Source organism: Ictalurus furcatus, chromosome 12 (assembly GCF_023375685.1).
Source record: "Ictalurus furcatus strain D&B chromosome 12, Billie_1.0, whole genome shotgun sequence".
NCBI classification, from domain to species: Eukaryota; Metazoa; Chordata; class Actinopteri; order Siluriformes; family Ictaluridae; genus Ictalurus; species Ictalurus furcatus.
Window position 1 is genome coordinate 16,534,365 of NC_071266.1, and position 23,517 is coordinate 16,557,881.

A 23,517-nucleotide genomic window follows, 5' to 3' on the forward strand; every position below is an offset into this window, starting at 1 on the left:
ATTAAAAAGAGCGCATTAATACGTTATCTCATCACTTTCTGACCAACTAGAATCCGGGATTTAACTAAAAACTATTGTATAAATTAGCTTCGCAAAAAAAGAAGAAAGAAATAAAATAATACTAATATAAATTTAAAACTTGGACCTACGAGAACCACCAATCCGCTCTGAGATTACTGTTTCCACGGTTACAGCAGTAACGTCTGTCATTGGTCGTGCTCGCGTGAAGGATTGTGGGTGATGTAGTATCCGCGGCACTTCTGTGATTAAATCTAAATTAAATAATAAAGCTGAAACTTGACCGATATATACGTTTTGTTTAAGCGTAAAGCAAGCCACCTTTTAGCTTATAGCGATTTAATCTTAATGATAATCATTATTATAATAATTTTTTAAACGGCATTTTGACTTCCGGAAATTGATAGTTCTGCTTCCGGTTTACGGCGGGAAGAGTGAACTGGTGTGAATTCCAGTGTTCGTTTGTGGAATAATCATGGCAGTCTTGTGTGTAGTGTTTGGGGCCGAGTGAGTTTTGTTTATTCCTGGAGCTGGGTATAAAAACCGAGAGCCATTAGCGCGGCTCAGAGTGCTAGCGGTGTAGCGCATAGAGAAGCGCGCGGACTCCGGCGGGGCTGCAGCACCTGTGGGCCTCAGGATGGAGGTGACGGAGATCCGGCTGCCGGCGGGAGCGCGCGCTGTGCGGCTGCGGGAGTGGAAGGTGGAGCCTGGAGCTCTGGTGAAGGTGGACTCCGTGATCGCGTTGTGTGTGGCGGTGCCCACGGATACGGAGTGCGGCTCAGAGGACCGAGAGCAGCCGAAGAGGCGATTACCGGAAAAGAAGGTGAAGTCTGACCGTGCTGGAGTGGTGAGAGAGCTGTGTTATCAGCTCGGAGAGGTCATATCTCCTGGGTAAGAGCTAAGCTACAAACACACACACCTGACGTCACTAACGTGGAGATAGTGCTAGTGAGCTAGTCTTAGCTTCCACACACATGGGGTGCTTCTGGTGTCTTAGCAGTGTTACTACTAACTCACTTAAGGGGAAAGTAATGAACGCTCAAACCCCCCCCCAAACAACAAGCCGCCATGTGACCTCACATGTTGACGTCACATGTTGAATTGCATGGTCAGCCCTATTCGGATTCGGTTAAATGTACATAATTCCACACTACACCTCTAGACAGATGCCAACAGAATTAAACGATCGTAGTGAAATAAATACCTCGTTATTGAATAATAATTTTAAAAAAAATTACGAACTGAAATGTGAAAGAGTGAGTGAAGAAATATTTTATAATAATGAATTCAGTGTTATTCCTTTATTGATTCATTTATGTATTTGTCGCTGCATGTACTCATTATTATTTATAGCGTAGGCATATTTATTTCATTTGGACCATAATGGAATTCCATACTTTACTACTAGTGTACACACATAAGCCAAGCAAGACACAGTCACATGAGATTTCCACTCACCATCACCGGCTCTCTCTGCTCAGCGTCTCTCTCTCTTCACTGTGACACACACCATATAAACAGGCATCATTAATCAAACCCAGGTGTACACTCATTCATGAAATCACCCACTCCTCCTCCCAGACTCGACCACACCCCCTTCCTCTGCAGTACTGTATGTGTCGCTCTGATGGAGAAGGAAAGACTGAGCTCTTCTGTTTTCCCTACGCCCTTAATTAGTTCATGAGTCAAATTTAGTTACAGTGCAAATTAACAAGGTAAATAAGGACTCAAATAATGATGCACTGGTCCTGGGTGGAATGTAGTGTAATGCCACTGTGGAGCCACCAGGGGGCAGCAGCAGCACTGATATTTCTTACTGCACCCTACGCCATTGTGCGCGCTGCTGCTGTTCTCGGGTCCAATACCATTGCGGTAGTTTCAGAGTGTTCTCTCACTTCAGCTGCAGTCAGGACTGGTTCTGGGCTTGTTTGGGGTGGGGCTTATAATCATACGTTTACGTTCTTTTAGATGAATTTGTTACGAAATTCTGTCTCCCGCGGATGTACGCGTGTTCACTCAAGAGTTTCTGCCGCTCTCTTGTTTCCCACTGAAAAGGTGAAATCCTCCTGAAACACTGTAATCAGATCTTGTGATGCCTTGCACATGTTTATTTGTTGTTTGTCTGTAACAGGGATGTTATAGCAAGAATAGAAGAATGCAGCCACCCCATAGTGATGAAGGGTCTGTGTGCTGAGTGTGGTCAGGACTTAACACAGTGAGTCTCGTCACTATAATATATATAAACCAGCACATCTACTTCTGTATAGCGGTAGCACACTCAATAAAGCCCTGATCGTACACTTCAGCTGTAGATTCATCACAGTACGGCTCATCTCGTTTTTGTGGCTTTTACAGGCTGCAGAACAGGAATGGGAAGCAGCAGACCCCCATCTCTACAGCCATGGTTTCCATGGTGCACAGCGTTCCCGAGCTGATGGTCAGCTCAGAGGTGAGCGATGAAGTGATGTAGTTATGCTGTTACGTGTGTTTGTCTTTTTTTTTCTTAATGCTTTCTTCTATAACCTGGAAAGAATAAGAGAATTAACAGTAATAAGTAAAAACGACAACCTTTGATGATATGTTCACAAAACATGCTCATAAGAAAGCAGACCCGCCACCTTTTAAAGTATTTGAACAAAATTTTATGAAAATGTTTTGAGTTCACTAACGTGAAATAAAATCTGTCAAGGTGAAATAAACGAGTGCCCTCAAACATCAGCGAACCGAAGCGGTGTTGTAAAGAAAAGCGTGTCCGAATTTCTCAAACGACGTGAGAGTCTGATGAAAACATGTACTGCGAAAGGTGGTGCTACACGTTACTGAATTATAGTGTGTATTATTTTCCCACCTTTATGCCGATTGTTCATTTCATGCTCCCAGCTCTCTGCGCGCTTTACCGTATATGGAATTTTGTGGACGTGGCTACCTGGGGACGAGCCCGCACTGTATACATGCATGACATACTTTTCGAAAATGTTCGTAAATCCCTAATAAAGTTAGAGCATAAGTTTTGACTTATGCACACATTAACACGCAACTTTAGTAAAATGATGATAAACGAGGCCCAAAGTTGGACCTACTCTCTAGTTTAGTGAGGTGTTGTGTATAAGGCTTCTCTTATAACTTTCAGTATGAGCAGCTGAAGCCAATCCTACAAACATGCCCATGGTGGGTTATGCTACGATGTCTGTCACCCACAGAACTTTCCACACAAGAGACTGATCCTTGCTGCACAAATCAAATAATCCATATTAAAAATACAGATGCAGTTAAACTACCATTAAGTAAAATCAGGGTCATAAGAAAAATGTCTGAGAGAGCCGGAGATTTGCCAGTAACTGGACTCACTATGGTGGAGGAGGGAAACGGATCCGAATAAAGTCATAGGATCGCACAGTTAAGCTTCAACATCACAATTAAATCACCTTAAACAGGATTTTAATAACAAGCTGTTTGAAAGCACTGCAGGAACCAAGTGGTCCAAGAAGACCAAATTCAAACTTTTTAACTTCTCCACACTGGGATGAGAGCGATTTTGGCCTTTACGCACCAAAGAACACACGTTAATATGATTGACGCATGTAAAAGAGTTAAGGTTTACAGTTTAAACGCACCGATGAGTTGGAAAAGAAGGAAAAGGCACTGTGGGTGCTGAGGCTCGTGATGATCGATGGCTTAACGAATTCCACCAAGTGCCAGGGTCTCTCAGCCCAAAACCCAGTTGCCTCTACCAGGAGGTTCAAACTTGGAGTGCCATAAAGCATGTTGAACAACGTGCTGGGCCAAACACCTCACAGATCCTCACAGAAACACTGAATCAGTGTAGTGCTGTGACCAGCTCAGGCTCTGGGTTTTAACCCTACTGAAATCCTGTAGAAGAAAGTCTACAAACATAGAAATATACAGGAGTGGCCCAGGGTCCCTGTACAGGGGTTACAACTGTGTTCTACATTACAGCAAGAGGCTCGGTGATGATGTTGTTTCCAGGACAGGTGTCGGAAAATATTCATTACGAGTGCGTGATCATTTTTATATCGGTGTTCTGTAGGAAGAAAAAAAACGTGAATTTTTTGTGTTTGTGGAGCAAAAAAAATTGAAATATGTTTCTCTCGGAAAATATCTCTGTGTTACTGACGCGAAGGGGAACTTGTCGTCGTAGTGACAGGGAACTTGTTGTCGTGGTGAAGGGGAACTTTTTGTAGTGACAGAACATTTCATAGTGATGGAGAACCTTTTGTAGTGATGGGGAACTTGTCGTCATAGTGACTGAGATCTTTTTGTAGTGACGGAGAACTTTTTTTAGTGACAGAGAACTTGTCGTCGTAGTGATGGGGAACTTGATGTTGTAGCGATGGGGAACTTGTCGTTGTAGTGATGGAAAACTTTATGTAGTGATGGAGAACTTATTGTGGTATTGACGGAGAACTTGTCGTCGTGGTATTGACGGAGAACTTGTCGTCGTGGTATTGACGGAGAACTTGTCGTCGTGGTATTGACGGGGAACTTGTCGTTGTAGTGACGGGGAACTTGTCGTCGTAGTGACTGAGAATTTCAAGTCAACAGCCAGCACTGATTGATGAAGAGCTCCGTTACCTTTCTTCCAGTAATATTTAGCGATACCCTTTAGACATAAAATGACAATTATCACAGCCTTTGTGTAGATAGTACTGATATGTGTGTGTGTGTGTGTGTGTGTGTGTGTGTGTGTCTGTGTGTGTCTCTGTGTGTGTTTTGAGAGCAGCAAGCAGAGCAGCTTGGCCGAGAAGACCAGAAGAGGCTCCACAGAAACAAGAAGCTGGTTCTCATGGTGGATCTGGACCAGACTGTAATCCACACCACAGAGCAGCACTGTCAGAACATGTCTACCAAAGTAAGCTTCAGAACCAAAATAATGTGCCATAACGCTTCCTTCTGATTAGCCTAACTTTTTGGATTGTTGGGTAAGCATGCTTCGAGGCCGTGAGTTCCCGTCTTAGAAACTTGCTGCTCTGTGCACGATTACCTCTGCTGCTGCTGTTGCCACCTGCTGTGTAAGAAGAGTTAGAGCTCATAGTCAATATCAAACACAAATATTGTGATACACCTCAGAGAAGAGAAATGTATTTCACCTGTAATTTCTAAAACTAAGAGTCAACCCTAAAGCTTTGGAATCGATTCCATACACTGAAAATGATTCATCTCATTGTAAAAAAACAAAACAAAACCTATCTGGAAATAGTAATGTACAGAAACGCTAGTCTATAAATTCTGTACGTTACTAGTTCCACATAGTTGCACTAGTTCTTTTGAAATAAATCATTCGGTTGATATAAGCAGTCGATAATATTCTCATACACCGTTCCCACTGAGGTATGAAGCGAGTTGCCAATCACGGCATATTTCAAGATAAAAGCTGATTTACTTGAATGATTTCAAACACTTTATACCAAAAAAATCTGTAATTAAAGTGGAAAAACTATGGGCAAAAACAAACAACGTCCAACAGGGTACACATATAAACAAATTAAACAGACTCTCTACCATATAGTGCACAATACCTGTCCAGGAATAGACCGAGATTTGTTTTGCCAGGCTCTTTAACCAACCAACATTTTTTTATTCAACAAGGTTTGTAGTTGGCACGTGGCCAATTTACTGATCTGCTCGCTGTGATGTTAAATAGTTTAAATGGACTTAAAAAAAAAAAGCCAAACAGATAGAAAACAAGTATTTATACTGAATTATAAGACTCCCGGTTATTAGGTTACTGTAACTGATTCCAAACATTTTCCAAACGTTTAGTTCAAGTGTTGGAAACGTGTATATACCCAGCTTTATAATACAAAGCCTTTTGCTAGAATGTGCATTAGTTCAATCTCCTAAGAAGAGTGGCTGAGTACTTCAGATAGAGATTAGGTAAACAGTTTTATTTTATATAAGATATAAAGACACACACACAAAAAAAAACCTTACAAAATGGATTGGACCCAAAACCTTGGCATCAGACACGGAGAGATCAGATGGTCGATCTCCCTGGAAATCAGTTGGTAAAGTCTCCCAAGATCCCCCCCCCCCCCCCGAACTCGGGGCGTTCCACCAGTTTGCATCTCCTCAAAATACTTTAACGTTACCATATGCAGTCAAGCATGACCGAGCCTTCTGAACACACCGGATGGCTTTGCTATTCTCGTGTCTGTTACACACAACAGAATATCAGATCATATTCCATAAATTTGGGGCGGCTGTGGTTCAGGTGGTAGAGCGGGTTGTCCACTAATCGTAGGGTTGGCGGTTCGATTCCCGGCCCACATGACTCCACATGCCGATGCGTCCTTGGGCAAGACACTGAACCCCAAGTTGCTCCCAATGGCAAGCTAGCGCCTTGCATGTCAGCTCTGCTACCATTGGTGTGTATGTGAATATGTGAATGAGGCACAGTGTAAAGTGCTTTGGATAAAAGCGCTATATAAGTGCAGACCATTTACCAAACCAAATGCTGTTTTCCCAAACACTGTTGAAATCACCTCATCGTTCACCACGAAATAAGGATTCAAGTGATGCCACTTCTTCTAATTCTCAGCACCGTGTTTCTGTGACGTCGCAGGGAATTTTCCATTTCCAGCTGGGGAGAGGGGAACCCATGCTGCACACACGTCTTAGGCCTTACTGCAAAGAGTTTCTGGAGAAAATCTCCAAGATGTACGAGCTGCACGTGTTCACTTTCGGAAGTCGCCTCTATGCACACACCATTGCAGGTAAACACGATTATAATGTCTCGCTTTTTCTTTTCTTTTTTTGGGGGGGGTAGGGGGGGTGTTATCATTTCCAGGTAAAGGTATATAAAGATTTGCACTTCCCCTGTGTATGGGTATTTGGTTAGTTCAATGTAATGATAGGGAACGTACATGGAAGAGGTTCTGAGTGATTAGATAGATAGAAACTTTGTTCTTCATGTCGTATATGATGTCATGTCAATTAGTTCTCAGTTTGATGTACAAGTGTTTTCTATACATGCAGGGTGCAGCGTAGTTTTCTTTCTTTTTTTCTTTGTTTTCCACCATATGTGTAATTACAATTCAATCCAGAGAAACTTGCGTCTGCTACTAGATTATGTTTTTGGGTTGTCCATTATGTTTTTATTTCCTTTTTATTAGACATTTGTAGTAGAATATTAATAAGACAACCATAAAGCATATACTCGGACATCAATATGAGACACTCACAGATATACACACATACATTCACACAGCCCTATGTCCCACATATGGCTTTGTATTAATATACTTTAAAGTGCACCTATTATGGTTTTTCAAATATTACGTTTCATGTAGCGTTTCATTATAGAGCTGTTTGTGAAGGTAAAAACGTCTGCAATGTTTCAAAAATCAAAGCGCATGACAAACGGAGTTATTGACTCCAAAAAGAAGGAGCCGATTCTGAACAGCTGAAACAAGTCGTTAGTAATTCCAGACTTTACTAACCTACGTAGGTTTGTAACAAAAATTGTAACAAAAAGCCCCGCCTCTGGTTTTCATCGGCTGCTCACGAACAGACTGAGCTGAAAGTCGTTATGGTAGTGGGCGTTTCCTTTTTGAAACACGCTGACAGCGGTAGACCAATCACAACAGACTGGGACATCTGACCAATCAGAGCAGAGTATGCTCTCTGAAAGTAGGAGTTTAGAATGAATTCTTTAGAACGAATCGTTTAACGAGTCTTTTTTGACACTGGGGGAAACAAAGGTAATGCTGCAGTTTAAATTATGAGCACGTTTAAGTGTTTTTTGAAATCAGATGCATGTAAATCTATTGTATGAGACCTTTAAAACAAAATTAGGCATGTTTCAAAACCATAATAGGTGCACTTTAAGAAGAGGGTCCAGGATTAATAGAAGGTCTTTAGATATCCTCTTAATGTGAAGTGTCATTGTCCTATATAAGTGCAGACCATTTACCATTTGACTGTTATAACACCCTTTTCCTTGCTGCTACACTTCTCTAGTTAACATGCACTGTCCTGTATTCATTGTGTGTGTATATAAATATATATATATATATATATGTACATATATATATATGTCTTGCACTCATTTCATACTGTATATGTAACATATGTTTTGCACTCATTTCATACTGATGTTTAACTGCGCTTTCTGTAGTCCTGTGTACCGTGATACTGCAGTGAGAATAAAACCCTGCTTGACTTGATTGGAGAAGCCCTGAAGCTGTCATTGAATGAAATATTACCAAATCAATTTGACCAAATTAAATATGCTTGTCTTATTTTCTTTTCTCTTTTCTTGTTCTCGCCTCTTCTGTTTTCTGAAAAGGCTTTTTGGATCCCGAAAAGAAACTTTTCTCACATAGAATCCTGTCTAGAGATGAGTGCATTGACCCATTCTCCAAGACAGGAAATCTGAGGTATTTTGCTTGTGATCTTTTGAAACTTTATATCTGATCCAGTGGAAATTCCAGCGTTATGTTTGTTAATTTATTCAGACCTATTTAAATTGGTACAGCAGTTGCTGTGGACGGTCCTAGCTGAATTCATATACATGTGCTGTGTGCATATGAATGATATGTATAGAATGATTTTAGTGTAGTTGTGTAGTATGTAGTTGTGATTGACACTACAGCGGGGAAAAAATGAACAAGTTTTTGTTTAAGTCGTTAACTTCCTGCTGTACCGTTTTGGGCCCTCTGTAGAAATTTGTTCCCATGTGGCGACTCCATGGTGTGCATCATTGACGACAGAGAGGATGTGTGGAAGTTTGCCCCTAACCTCATTACAGTCAAAAAATATGTCTACTTCAAGGGAACGGGGGACATCAACGCCCCACCCGGGTCACGAGAGGCCCAGCTTTCAAAAAAAAGTGCAGGTAATTTTATTTACTATGCATGTTTGTTTCCATTGAACATTGGGTATTTTTGATTGTTTAGATATTAACATTAATAGTTCATTTTTACACACACACACACACACACACACACACACATATATATATAAAATTATTTAACTTCAACTTTTAGTTTAATGACATCTGTGTTTACCCTGAAGAGGCCAGACAAACCACTACCTGTATTGTTTCTCAGACAAACAGATCAATGAACATTTGGTTTTCAGATTTTCACTGACTACGTTTACATGGACAGCAATAATCTAATTATTGACCTTATTCTGAATAAAACAATATTGTGATTAAGGTGTTTACATGAGTTGCTTTTAGAATATTCCTTTCATGTTCCCGTTTTACATGTTATAGAACATAGATCGATTAAGAGCACACGTCATTACATCACCACGCCACACCGTCCGACGTTCCCTCCAGAATTTCACGGATCGACATACAGTTTGTCTTCGTTATGGTACTGTTTTTGAGTGTTTTTATTTAAATTTTAAGAAAGCTTCATGTGCAGTTAATTATTTGTCATGCTATACGTGCAAATAGAAGGCTGCTTAAAGCCGTGGGCTGCGTCGCAAACCGAATACTTACCTACTGGATAGTAGCTGAGATACATGTATTTCACCTACTATATAGCAGGTAAGTATGTGGTTTCGGACGCAGCCGTGCTCTCTTGTTTGCCGTCAAATGGTTGAGTGCTGCCGTGTGTGTACGTGTCCTGTCGTAAAATGCGGTGAAAACTCCCACACGACGTTAATAATTTGATTAAGGTGTGTACATGTCTGTAATGCACTTCCATAATGTGACTAAAATAGGAATACTCCACGTCTTGATTCGATTTGTGTTTACTTCGAGTATGACTTCAGCCAGATTAAGGTCATCAATAATCACTGTTTACATGCTAGTTTCTTAAACAGAGTATCGTCTTAATCGGGTTAATATCGGATTATTGTTGTCCATGTAAACGTACTGAGTGTCCTTAGCATTCTAGGCTGATTTTTACACAGCGTTGATTTTTTACCTGAGCCATGTCTGCAGTGAAGTTGTTCATTGTTGAGGCTGTAGTGTTTGCGTATCTCTCCCCCCCCCCCCCCCATTTATTTATTTTTAAACTTTTTCTAATTGAAATGTACATAATTGGATTATATTTTTTTCAGTCCCTCCAGGATTAACGTAAAATTTAGCGAACTCCGCAGTATTCGGAGGAGCTTGCAATTTTACAGAATTACCGCAGATTTGGGCCGAGATGCATCATGTGACGTCATCACGACGTGGAACATGAGTACAGCTTAAAGATCTCATTTACCAACAAACGTCACTGCAAAAGACCGGGCAAAATTATTTTGTGCAAGTGTGATTTCGCCAGTTCCGATAAAAAAGGCGCAAAAAAAACTCGACGGGTTGCGTCGCAAATTCTGAACAAAGCCACGGGGAAATCAAACATTTTGGGCCACAAAGGTTGTTTTTTTTTTTTTACGGACTTACCATGCAACATATTTAGATTCATATATAATTCCAATTAAGTCCATTCCAGTTCCACAAAATGATGAAATGTTATGTAAGGGACTGTAACTAACACCTGTGTTTGGCCTCCAAGGGATTCAAACACTGAACGCAGGTCTTGCAGCGTGGCTGTTAACTATTCTGTTTATAGTGGAAGAATGGGGGGGCGGGGTAGTTTATGTGGAGGGAAAACCATCTCCAACCCTTGAGCTGCATATTCCTGGAACCTAGATACACTATATGGCTTAAAGGGCAGTGGTGGCTTGGCGGTTAAGGCTCTGGGTTACTGATTGGAAGGTTGGGGGTTCAAGCCCCAGCACTGCCTGGCTCTAGGTTACTCTGGGGGTTTTACTCTTAGCCCTTAATCCTCTCTATTCCAGGGGTGCCATATCAGGGCTGACCCGGTTCTCTGACCCCAACTTGCTGGCATGCTGGGGTATGTGAAGAAAGGAATTTCACTGTGCTGTGACCAATAAAGACTCATTATCCTTATCATTAAAGTTATCATTAAAGTATGTACACCCCTGACCATCACAGTTGGGTTCTTCTCCAAACAGTTACCACAAAGTTGGAACCACACAAAGTGCTATCGACCCTCTTCCGCATACATGAGCTCACAGGCTAGTGTCGCTGTGATTGACAGGGGAAATAGAGTATGCCTCTCCCACCCAGCAGAACACAACCAGGTTTGCTCCTTTGGCTCCTGGCCACGGATGGTTTTGTACTCACGATCCGACCTCCTGATGATACGGAGAATGCTTTTCTGTTGAGCCACTCGGGAGCTACGATTATTTTTTTTTAATTATTTTTTTATTGACAGTTTGGCAGATGCATGTATAAGATGTACTTTTTTTTTTTTTTTTTTTTTTTAAACCAAGTAATTAATTTCAGTTGTTAACTAAGAATGTTAAAAATTATTCTGTAACACACAGTGCACAAAGTTTAAAAAAAAAAAAAAAAGAAGAAGCTTGGGATCAATGACCAGCAATTTTTGTTTTCTTGATGCTGCAAACCATATTAAAAGCAGTTGTATGTTGTGCTGTCTCGCTGTAGGTAGCCAACCTGCAGAGAACACCAACCCCTCCGGACCATCATCCGACGAGGGGAAGAATAACGGCGTCCGGAAACAGGACAAGGATAAAAAGTCTCTGCTTCACGAAATGTCAGTCTGTGTTCCTGACATTCAAGGAGCATCAGCTAGCCAGAGAACTGATCCTGATGGAAAGAGGACAGAAAAGTCACACTTGAGTAATAAATCTGATATTAAAGTAGAAGAGCTGGGTGGCTCGGATAGGATGAGGGAGTCCGGTGAAACTGTAGACCAAGAGAACGTAACAGTAGCTGATAGCGATGACTCGGCTAAACCGGGATTACCACATAATAACAGTGCCCGGCTCTCAGAAACCATAAAGCTGAAACAAACGAGCTTAGATGAGGAGAATTGCGGTGCAGAGGAGAACGGAGATGGAGGATTGGACACAGACAGTGTCTGTGATATGGACGAAGAGAGTTTTGGTGATAATGGATGTTCTGACAAGAAGGAAACCGAGACAGAGTCTCAGAACAGTGAGCAGTCAGGTGTCACCATGGGAGAGGAATCTTTAGACCACAGCATGGTGGATGAAGAAGAGGAGGAGGAAGAAGACGACACGGACCAGGACGATCACTTGATTTACCTACAAGAGATCTTGATCCGTATTCACAACGAGTATTACTCGCGCTACGAGGCGCACCTCCGAGGGGACTGCTCTGACATGCCCGACATTCGGAAGATCGTCCCTGAGCTGAAGAGCAGTTCGTTGGCAGGCACCAACATCGTGTTCAGTGGCTTGTACCCCACAAACTACCCCATGGAGCGAACGCGAGAGAGCTACCATGCAAAAGCGCTCGGCGCCAAGATTAGCAAGAACCTCGTGCTCGACGCCAAAGATCCCAACTTCACCACCCACTTAGTTGCTGCACGGGTGGGTAAGTTATACGCTTTTTATACAACTGTCCATTCCGCTCTGCAGATCTGACTTGGACAAGTGTCCATGTGTCTTGGTGTGCATTACTCCGCTTAATAGCAGCCACCTAAGAGCGCTCTAGCAACCACATGCAGTATCGTAGCAACATCATAGCAACACCTTGGATACCATAGCAACTACCTAGCAACACTCTAACAATCATATGCAATATCATGAAAAATCATAGCAACCACCTGGTACACCATAACAACCACCGAACAACAATTTAACAACCATATGCAACATAATAGCAAACACCCTAGCAACCATATGCAATATCATGCATAATCATAGTAATATCTTAGAAACCACCTGGTACACCATAGCAACCACATGCAACATAATAGCAAACACCCTAGCAACCATATGCAGTATTATGCAAAATCATAGCAATATCATAGCAAGCACCTAGCAGCCATAGCTACCACCTGGCATACCATAACAACCACCTAACAACCTAATTAGCGCAAAAGGCAAGTAAAACTGTCATGGGTGAAAATTACGCACGTAACTCTATTGGAAGGAATGGAAAAGTCCTCGAGACTGAGTACTGCATCATTGTCTAGACACAAACTGCTTTCATGAGCAAGGCCAAAGTCCACCTTTCTCCAATTCTTGTAGCTCTCCCGGGAGAAATGCTTGCTACACACAAACAATTTCCAGGCATCGGTAGTTAACGGCCAACAATCCACCCGCGACTGGAGTCTAGCCCTGGCAGCATAGCGGGGAAAGCCATGCAACACACTCGAACTCTTCCACCACTGAAACAAACACTTGCGACCCATGAACACCTCTCTCATCTCCCAAGTGATCTTTCAGTTTGACATGTCTGTCATAGGAAAGCACTGCGTGCTGTCATGAATAATTAAGAGACATCGTCTTCTCATAGGATAAGAACACGCAGGCGCATGAATAATTATGAGACACCCACGCATCATCGATGTACTATAGTACACTGCCATGTCATTGCCTGTGACGTTGACACGATGTAGATTTTACACCCGGAAGACGAAAATAGTGGAAAAAGCTCGAAATGAACCAGTTTTCTCCTACAATTCAAATGAACAGATGCTAACATTCTTTTACTATGTACCACACAAACACTTCTGTTTAAGTCTCAGAAAATGTAGTTTAGTGTGTTACAACTCTTTAAAGAATCAATCATTTTATTCAATAAATACATTTTAATCAGTCGTGGTCACTTCACAGACTGATTCACTTTTTCATGCCATGTGACATTTTGTGTATTATCTGACGAAAGCAGCATAGTTTCTGTTCATCTGTAGGTTTGCAGATATTTACATTATATTTACGTTATATTGCCCTTTGTTCAGAGACCCTGCGCTGTCTGTGACTGACTGGTCACTGCAATGGAAAACTCAAATATTCTTTCAGATAATCTTTGTGTGTGTGTGTGTGTGTGTGTGTGTGTGTGTGTGTGTGTGTGTGTGTGTGCGTGTGTGTGTGTAAGGTACGGAGAAGGTCCGGCAGGCTCAGGTCTGTGAGCAGCTGCATGTAGTGAATCCGGATTGGCTTTGGGGATGTTTGGAGCGATGGGATAGAGTGGATGAGCAGCTGTTCCCTCTTAAAGAAGACTACACAAAATCACAGAGGTCTTACTCAGCTTATCTCCTCTTTATTTTATTCTCTCTCTCTCGCTCTCTCTCACTGTCTCTCTGTCCCACTTGCTTTCTCTCTCTCTCTGTCCCCCTTTCTCATTCTCTCTGTCCCCCCCTCTCTGTTCCCCTTTCGCTCTCTCTTACTGTCTCTGTCACACTCTCTCTGTCCCCCTTTCTCATTCTCTCTGTCCCCCTTTCTCTCTCTCTCTCTGTCCACCTTTTTCTCTCTCTCTCTCTGTCCCCCTTTCTCACTCTCTCTCTCTCACTGTCTCTCTGTCCCTCTTTCTCTCTCTCTCGCTCTCTCTCACTGTCTCTCTGTCCCCCTTGCGCTCTCTCTCTCTCTGTCCCCTTTTCTCATTCTCTCTGTCCCCCTTTCTCACTCTGTCTCTCTGTCAACCCCTTTCTTTCTCTCTCTCTCTGTCCCCCTCTCTCTCTCTCTGTCTCTCTCTCTCTTTGTCCCCCTTTCTTTCTCTGTCTCTCACTGTCCCCCTTTCTCTCTCACTGTCCCCCTTTCTCTCCCTCTGTCCCTCTTTCTCTCGCTCTCAAGGTCTCTCTGTCACACTCTCTCTGTCCCCCTTTCTCTGTCTCTCTCTGTCCCCCTTTCTCTGTCTCTCTCACTTGATTCACATGATGATGGAAAGTTAAATTATATGGAGCTGACAAAAGTATTTGAATGTGAATTTAGTACATTTGAATTAAAATTAAAATATATAAACATCACATTAAATGAAAATATTTTTTCTGTGTTGTATTTTAATAAATTAGCAGCCTAAATGCTGAGTTCGACCTTCTGAAATGTAATTACTTTTATCAGCCTGCAAGCTCCGTAAAATTCCGAGCTAAATGTCTGTGTGTAAGGGTGTTTTACTGTTTTGTTTAAGCTCCAGTCCTGAAATTTTCAGTCGGGTTTATCAATGAGATTTAAGCTTCATCAATGACCCGATGAGGAATAATAGAGTTTTGCAATATCATTTTAGATTAATACAAGTTAGTGTTTCCTTTGGTTTTTGTTTTTTTTTTGTTTTGTTTTGTTTTTAGAAGTAATAGCCCATCACCATTTCCTGATGTTCAAGAGTCCTTCCCAGCGCCTGTTATTGACCCTGTTTCCATCCAGCCCAAAGGCCCGCTGGCTCCAGAGGTGCACACGTATGATTCTGTAACTGGGAAGTTGATCCGAAGAGGCCCTCAAGTGCCCCGTCACCCCCAAAAATCATCTGTGACGCTGCCTGGACATGAAGTGCACTTTAGGTACTTTACTGTCTATGGCATAGAACAATAGAACAGGTTATAGAGCATAGACTCTATGCTCTATAACCTGTTCTAGTGTGATATATATATATATGTATATGTATATGTATGTGTGAGTATATGTATATATACTCAGTATATAAATGATTGTGAGTGTGTGTGAAAAATTAACGCTATAGTGGGGATTTCTGTCTCAGCACTCTGTCATAACCCTAAACATGATTTTGAGTTTTTTTAAAAAGCTAAATTAGTTTCTTAGCTTCCATCATTACATAAACCCAGTAATAGTGATGAGCTTAAATGGAAGCGGTCCAATTAAATTAACAGCCACATTCTGCAACAGGTGTAATATCTTCATATAAATGTTTTGAAATCAGTTGCAAAATGTAAATAAAAACCGAAAAGCATGAAGCAACAGCATTATAATAGTTTATAGTTAGGGTTAAAGTAGTGATCTCTCTCTCTCTCTGTCCCTTTTCTGTCTCTCTATCACTGTCTCTCTGTCACTTTCTGTCCCCCTTTCTGTCTCTCTCTGTCCCCCTTTCTCTCTCTCTCTCCCTTTCTCTCTCTCTCATTGTCTGTTCCCCTTTCTCTCTCTCACACTGTTCTGTCCCCCTTTCTCTCTCTCTCTCTCTCTCTCTCTCTCTCTCTCTCTCTCTCTCAAAAAAAAAACGCAGCTCATCATTTTACCAAGAAACCAGAAAGCGTAAACTCGCCTGTCCTGAAGACTTTCCTGAACTGTGAAAGTTTTCCCTTGTGACCCTGAGTCCTTCTTTAAAGGTTAAATGAACGTCTCCTAACAAAAACATCACCGCATGAACGATTATATGTTTTACTTTGTTAAACAACCCATTTTTAATGTTACTCGTCTGCCATACACATCCCCTTGTATGTACTGTTGCTATAGAAACCGTAACGTATTAGAATGAGTACGTTAATCTCAGCCTGAGCTACAGTCCGAGTCAGGCTATTATATAGAAATAATGCACACCTTCTGACCAATCAGATTTGAGAATTCAGCACGCTGTGGTATGAATCATATCAGCGTACTGCAATGTTAAATTGCAGCGCTTTTAAAGTTTTATTAAAATGCCTAAAGTTTGGCTTTACTCACTTTTTTGTTTTGCTGCAGTTCATCTTTTGCTGTGTGGAAAGTGTTGATGAACTGTTTTTGTTTTTTTGTTTTGTTTTTGTCTTCAGGGATTCGAGATTTCTGCAGCAGGAAGACGGTGACCGCTCAAGACCAGATGATAATCAGCCCGCACCGTCACGCAGGAAACGACAGCAGAGCCTGTCTGAAACCATGCCTCTCTACACGCTCTGCAAGGAGGACCTGGATAGTATGGACAGAGAGGTGAGACCTGACATGTAGATGTGTTCATGACATGAAGCTCTCATAAACCAGCAGTTATATACGTTATAGTGTTATGAAGCACACTGTGGAGTGCTACATCACTTCATTCTGACTAAAACACAGGTTACAACAGAAAACATCCTCCTCTAAAGTATCTGAACTCTGTACATTACACGACACTGTTCGGTTCATGACATAACGTGTGTTTTCATGAGCTGTAATCATTAGTTCGTGATCATCGTGAGAAGCTTGACGTGGAAGCTGAGCTCAACATACCTGCTTGAATCGTGCTCATTAAACGCGGTGTTAAAAAACGATAGATTAATTGATTGTTGAACGTTGCAGCTCTAATATACAGACACCTTCCACGTTTAATAAAGGTTAAACAAACGTTACTTTTCCACAAAGAAAACTTCTCCCTACATCTCTATAATACATTTTTAATCTTAAGTTATTTACATCATCCCTATTTTTTTCCCTGTGACAATAAGCATCTATCTAGGATTGTCTCGTATCGCTGAATAATTCCTGTAATAACTAAGAGAAATCATAACCACCTGGAATACGGCTGAAAAAACCCATTTGGAAAACTGACCACAGTCAGGTCCGGGATGCTCATTTGTGTTTGGATGCGTCTCCTCCTGTCAGTCCTTTTATAGACACTCTCAAATCCATTTACTTAACTGTTCGAGATCTAATCGTACCTAATGCACCTTTATATATATTCTATATATATTAAATGTCAAAAAATGAAAAAAAGGAAATGTAACCAAACAAGCAGGAGTCATTTGTGTGTGCAGAACCCACACCGCAAACTTTAGATTCATCTCTAAATAAAATGCTCGTAAACATTTTGACGATGCGGTATTCTCCGGCCGTGCTTCAAGCAGCGTGTGTTCTCGTACTTCAATGCCGTTTCCTGCAGAACACTGATTTCACAATCAGCTGCAGTTAGCAGTAAGGCTTTCAATGATTGTTCTAGAGTAAGGAATTTCTCTTCTTTGAGATGCACGATAGGGATGGGCAATATGGACTTAAAACTATATCACAATGTTTTCTGGTATTTATTGCGATAACGATATCAGTGACGATATAAATATAGTAGCATGCACCACTGTTTTTGGCTACAAGTGATAGCTGTGATCTTGAGAGCCTCAGAAACTCAAATATTGATCTAAAAGTAAAACTGATTTTCTGTAACCAAACCAGGTCCAGATTGTTGAGGTACATTAGCTCCTAGTTTAGCAATAAACTCCTCCTCGGCTTCATGTCCGCCTTCCGCCGTACTTGTTTTCGCTTTGCACGTGAGCTGCGAACTGGTTACAGACCGTCGCACAGAAATACGCCATCAACTAGGCTTTATCGTTATTACTGTGGGAAGACTAATTCTTATTGTGGGGAAAATTTCTACCGGTATATCGCAAACAATAAGATATCGCCCATCCCTAATGCACAAGCTTTCTCCAAAACCTAGCATCTACAGATCCAGAAGCAGTTAATAAAGGAGAAGTAATGTACTGTGCTGTCATTTTTACTACCTGTGTGTGTGTGTGTGTGTGTGTGTGTGTGTGTGTATATTGAACCACATGCCGTAAAGATGGCAAAAGCACATATGTTTGTTTACCTTAAACATAATAATGGTACATGGACGAATAGTTCTTATCTGACTACAGTACATAAACCCAATTGCACTGTGAGGTGCTCTGCAGTGTGTGTGCGTGTGTGCAGTAGACCTAGTTTTACTCTTTAACATCTAAATCCCAGCCCAGAATTCATAGTTACGGTTTAAATGATTCGATAAGATCTATCTGAACGTACTATCTGAACGTAACCATGGTTGTGATTTCTACAGGACCTGATTTACGTGTATGTACCTGTTATTTTGGGGCAGGTGGATGATATTCTTGGAGAAGAAAGTGATAACGATAGTGAGGGAAAAGAGAAGGAGGAGAGAGTGGAGGAAGAGGAAGATGAGGAGAGCAGCAGGCAAAGTTACCAGCAGGCCCTGGGTACGGCTGTCAAAGACACGACATCAGCATCCAAAGAAGACAGCAGTCGGACTGGGAGTGTACCGAGGTACTGTACCTTCGTTATTTCTTTTAGAAGAAGTCAAGGTTTGTTTGCATCCTCTTGCATTCTGGCTATCGACAAAACAGAATTTCATGTCTAATTAATCATGTTCTTATTGAAACCCTGTTATATTACTTGAGTTACTTCAATATACAGTGAAAGTTTGTGAACCCTTTAGAATTTTCTATATATCTGCATTAATTTGACCTAAAACATCAGATTTTCACACGAGTCCTAAAAGTAGATAAAGAGAACCCAGTGAAACAAAAATATTTTACTTGGTCATTTATTTATTTATTAAGGGAAATGGTCCAATATTGCATGTCTGTGAGTGCTTTCAGTATCTGGTGTGACCCCCTTGTGCAGCAATAACTGCAACTAAACGTTTGCGGTAACCACAACATTTCTATTGGATGAAGGTCAGGATTTTGACCATTCTTTGGTAGAATGACTTCTGTGCTTAGGGTTGTTGTCTTGCTGCATGACCCACTTTCTCTTCAGATTCAGTTCATGGACAGATATCCTGACATTTTCCTTTATAATTCTCTGGTATAATTCAGAATTCATTGTTCCATCAATGATGGCAAGTCGTCCTGGCCCAGATGCAGCAAAACAGGCCAAATCCATGATACTACCATCACCATGTTTCACAGATGGGATAAGGTTCTTATGCTGGAATGCAGTGTTTTCCTTTCTCCAAAAATAACACTTCTCATTTACACCCAAAAGTGCTATTTTGGTCTCATCCATCCACAAAACATTTTTCCAATAGCCTTCTGGCTTGTCCACGTGATCTTTAGCAAAATACAGATGGGCAACAATGTTCTTTTTGGACAGCAGTGGCTTTCTCCTTGCAACCCTGCCATGCACACCATTGTTGTTCAGTGTTCTCCTGATGGTGGACTCATGAACGTTAACATTAGCCAATGTGAGAGAGGCCTTTAGTTGATTAGAAGTTACCCTGGGTTCCTTTGTGACCTCATGGACTATTACACGTCTTGCTCTTGGACTGATCTTTGTTGATCTCCACTCCTGGGGTGGGTAACAGTGGTCTTGAATTTCCTCCATTTGTACACAATCTGTCTGACTGTGGATTTGGCGGAGTCCAAACTCTTTAGAGATGGTTTTGTAATCCTTTCCAGCCTGATGAGCATCAACAAATCTTTCTGAGGTCCTCAGAAATCTCCTTTGTTCTTGCCATGATACACTTCCACAAACATGTGTTGTTAAGATCAAACTTCGATAGGTCCTTGTTCTTTAAATAAAACAGGGTGCTCACTCACACCGGATTGTCATCCCATTGAAAGAAAACACCTGACTCTAATTTCACCTTCTAATTAACTGCTAATCCTAGAGGTTCACATACCTTTGCCACTCACAGACAGGCTTCACACACTTTCAGGCACCACTGTAAACTCAATTGCTATAATATTTTGTCATCTTTATTAGCAAGTGCCATATTCAGAGGTCTCAAAATGCAGTCAACGTGTTCAAAAAGTCCTTTTTTTTAAAGGCATGAAAAGTTTAAACTCTCCAGCAGTTCATCTCAAGACCAAAAAGAGTATAAGACATCAGAGAGATAATATTACCAACAGCGATGACTATAATTCATGAACAAATGAACACTACCAATGTCGGAAGACACATGCTTCACGCAAGGTACATCATCTTTTTGAACTGCTGCTCATGCGTAACGCTCGGTGAATAGCGCTTTCAACCCTCTTCCGCTTACACAAGCTCACAGGCCAGTGTCCCTGTGATTGACAGGGGAGAGAGATTATGCTCCTCCCACACAGAGTTGAAACCAGAGACTGGTTTTAAAAAAATAAGCAAAGACACTCTATACACCATCTTATACCTTTTTATGGATTTGATCCATAAATAGTACATGTAGTGTTTGTTACACTTACATCCATCTGATATTCTTTGCCAGGCTTTATCTAAATATCATCTGACTCAAAGGATTGGACAAAATTGGTAGAAATGCATTAGATGGCTAACTTCCTGTTGGCCGACTTTATGATTACTATGACTTTTTCATAAGGTATGGCGAAAGGAATCATGACTACAATGGTTTCAGTGAAATCTGTATTTTAATGTTGATGTGAAAACCAGGAAGTGCAGTGAAAAACACAGAAGGGACTGAAAAGGAAAATTAGGCTGTAAGTTGTAGCTATTAGAAAAAAATTCTTTATCATGGTTTATTATAATACAATTATTGTTGTTGGCTAATCGTCAGCATGTAATATTTTGTTGTTGTTCCTCTCCTTCTTGATATTAGGCGAACATTTATCAACTCAGCAGAGTCTGTCATCACTGACGCCTGTCTTTCACCAGAACAATACCGATTTTTATTGTATGATGCGTTCCAGATTTTATTTTCATCCATGTAGCCAAAGCTAGGCCTGCTACTGAAAGCCGAATGTGAGCTGTCCTGGACTAGGATAGATACAGATATTACAGATTTATCGGGATAGAAACCTAATAACAATCATAGTTATGGAGTGAAATTCTGACAGGTTCTTCATTTGCAAACACACTATATGGCCAAAAGTATGTGCACCCCCTGTCCTTCACACCCATATGTGCTTGTTGAACATCCAATTCCAGATTTATTCCCCTCTTTGCTGTTATAATAAGCTCCACTCTTTCTTCAGGGAAGGCTTTCCACTAGAAGTTGGAGCGTGGCTGTGGGGATTTGTGTTCATTCAGCTACAAGAGCATTAGTGAGGTTGAGGTCATGCGCTGATGTTTGTTGAAGAGGCTCCAGTTCCAGTTCATCCCAAAGGTGTTCAGTGGGGTTGAGGTCAGGACTCTCGAGTTCTTCCACCTTCTTCCAACCTTAACACACCAAGTCTTCATGGAGCTCGCTTTGTGCACTTTGGGTCATGCTGGAACAGGTTTGGACCTCTTAGTTCCAGTGAAGGGAAACTGTAATGCTTTAGTGCTTTAGACTTTGTGGTAACAGTTTGGAGAAGAGCCACATATGGGCGTGATGGACAGGGGTGCACAGGGGTACTTTCAGCCTTGTAGTGCATGCGTCTTCATTTGTATCTGTGTGAATTGATTCAAACCACTGTATATTGTTGTCACAATACATCTGTTCTCTTTCTGAAGAATAAAGTCCTGTAGAGCATTTAAACAGTTAAGCAGACACTCTGTGGAAAACTTACACCTTTAACCAGTATTATAACAATCAACATGATGTTTTGTAGAGGCCACAAGAGAAAACTGCAGGATGCCAGAGAAGACGATGATGACAAAGATGGAGACTTTGCTAGCCAGTCCAGTAAGGAGTCTAATGAGGATGGTAGTAGCTCAGAAGCAGATGAGATGGCTGCTGCCCTGGAGGCAGAGTTAAATGACTTCATGTGAGCAGTGAGGAAAAATGACAACGAATTGACTTTTCGTTTCCATCACTTGCGTTTCTACGGCCCGATTCATACGTCACCTCTACTGTGTGTGTGTGTGTGTGTGTGTGTGTGTGTGTGTGTGTGTGTGTGTGTGAGAGAGAGAGAGAGAGAGTGAGATTATTGTACATAGAACAGCAAGTGGATAAATTTACAAAGTGTGTAAACAAAGTGAATTATTGAGGTGTGATGCTGGCATTTTATTGCATTACTGTGGGCAGTGGATGGTTATATTTAGTTGCAGTTTAAAGGTTTTACACAAAAATAAATCGAATGAATTTGTGATAACTGCCAAAGACTATGACAGGCAGCTATATTTTGTCATAGATTTCTGTTGTCCTCAATTTCTTTTTCCACTTTTTTGTCTATGCACAAAAAAAAATCTTCTGGCACATTACATTATGTTTTCCGAGGAGAATTAGGGAGTTGAAAACTGGGTGTTTAGTTACATTTCTATGTTTTCCTGTAGAATCACTGTAAACAGTTCACTTAAAATCAGCATCCTTTACAGTATTTGTTTTTTGTGCTTTTATTTTTATGTTCATTTAAAAGTTGATGTATGATATTCTGCTTGTATATTCTATTTCATACTGGCTTTCCTTACTAACTACTTTTCCTTACTAAACAAAATGTACAAAAAAATAAAGGTTTTAGACATTGAACATGATTTGACAACCTACTGGTAGTCACTAGATTCTGGTGTATTCTGGAAAATAGACAAGTTGAGAGTTTTTCTGCCATTAATATTCTTTGAAACCTCTATGAAAACCTAAATATATTTGACAAAAACAATGTACATTGGGTTTTTTTGGGGGGTTTACTGGCTGTGTGCCTGTAAAGATGATGATGTGTAAGTAGTATAACAGATGCAGTGCTGAATGCAGTCGGTATGCCTGAAGATGTCTGTATAGACAATGGCAGACAAAGTTTTAAGATGTTTAAATGACCTAATAAAAAAAAAATTTGATTTCAATGACCAAAACCTTCATTTTAATGTGGACAAGAGGCCAAAGCACAAAGAAAAGTAAACTACGTTTTCAGCAGTAGCTGTATACGTGTGGGCAGGGCCTTAGAGTAACCCCTGAAGACCCCATGGTCACAGAGTTACAGCACAACCACCAGGCCACTCCATCACGAGGGGGGCAGAGCCATAAACGATATGACTGAAACTTTGACAATGGTTAATAAGTTCACACTCTGGTGTTACAGTCCCCTCCAAAAGTACTGGAACACCAAGGCCAATTCTTTTGTTTTTGCTATATACTGAAGACATTTGGGTTTGAGATCAAAAGATGAGACGGTCAGAATTTCAGCTTTCATTTCCTCATATTTACATGTAGTGTTAGATGTGTCAAACAACTCAGAACATGGCACCTTTTGTTTGAACCCACACATTATTTAAAAATAT

General features: G+C 41.0%; 1 protein-coding gene across 6 annotated transcripts; it reads left to right on the top strand.

Annotated features, from left to right (window-relative positions):
• Positions 1–398: 398 nt before the first annotated feature.
• On the top strand, positions 399–22,771 carry ctdp1 (CTD (carboxy-terminal domain, RNA polymerase II, polypeptide A) phosphatase, subunit 1). 6 transcript variants are annotated; one of them, XR_008387314.1, is made up of 15 exons: positions 399–909; positions 2,150–2,233; positions 2,374–2,467; positions 4,760–4,888; positions 6,578–6,752; positions 8,327–8,417; positions 8,703–8,875; positions 11,456–12,370; positions 13,880–14,021; positions 15,066–15,275; positions 16,476–16,629; positions 18,521–18,705; positions 20,213–20,358; positions 20,744–20,861; positions 20,981–21,883. XR_008387314.1 is itself a non-coding variant. In XM_053638302.1 (13 exons), the coding sequence occupies exons 1-13, from the start codon at positions 656–658 to the stop codon at positions 20,280–20,282; spliced, it is 2,676 nt and encodes an 891-aa protein (XP_053494277.1). In that variant the 5' UTR covers positions 399–655; the 3' UTR covers positions 20,283–21,885. The 6 variants fall into 6 exon arrangements, 4 of the variants coding, with proteins under 4 accessions (XP_053494277.1, XP_053494278.1, XP_053494275.1 ...); XR_008387315.1 differs by having other exon boundaries at positions 20,213–21,252; positions 21,357–21,885; XM_053638302.1 differs by having other exon boundaries at positions 20,213–21,885.
• The last annotated feature ends 746 nt before the right edge of the window (positions 22,772–23,517 follow it).

Excerpts from the sequence above, each read along its gene's own strand:
- ctdp1 (XM_053638300.1), top strand. The coding sequence starts at position 656 with ATGGAGGTGACGGAGATCCGGCTGCCGGCGGGAGCGCGCGCTGTGCGG. Across the intron at positions 6,753-8,326 it reads CTATGCACACACCATTGCAG|GCTTTTTGGATCCCGAAAAG; the intron begins GTAAACACGATT and ends TTTTCTGAAAAG. Across the intron at positions 8,418-8,702 it reads TCCAAGACAGGAAATCTGAG|AAATTTGTTCCCATGTGGCG; the intron begins GTATTTTGCTTG and ends GGCCCTCTGTAG.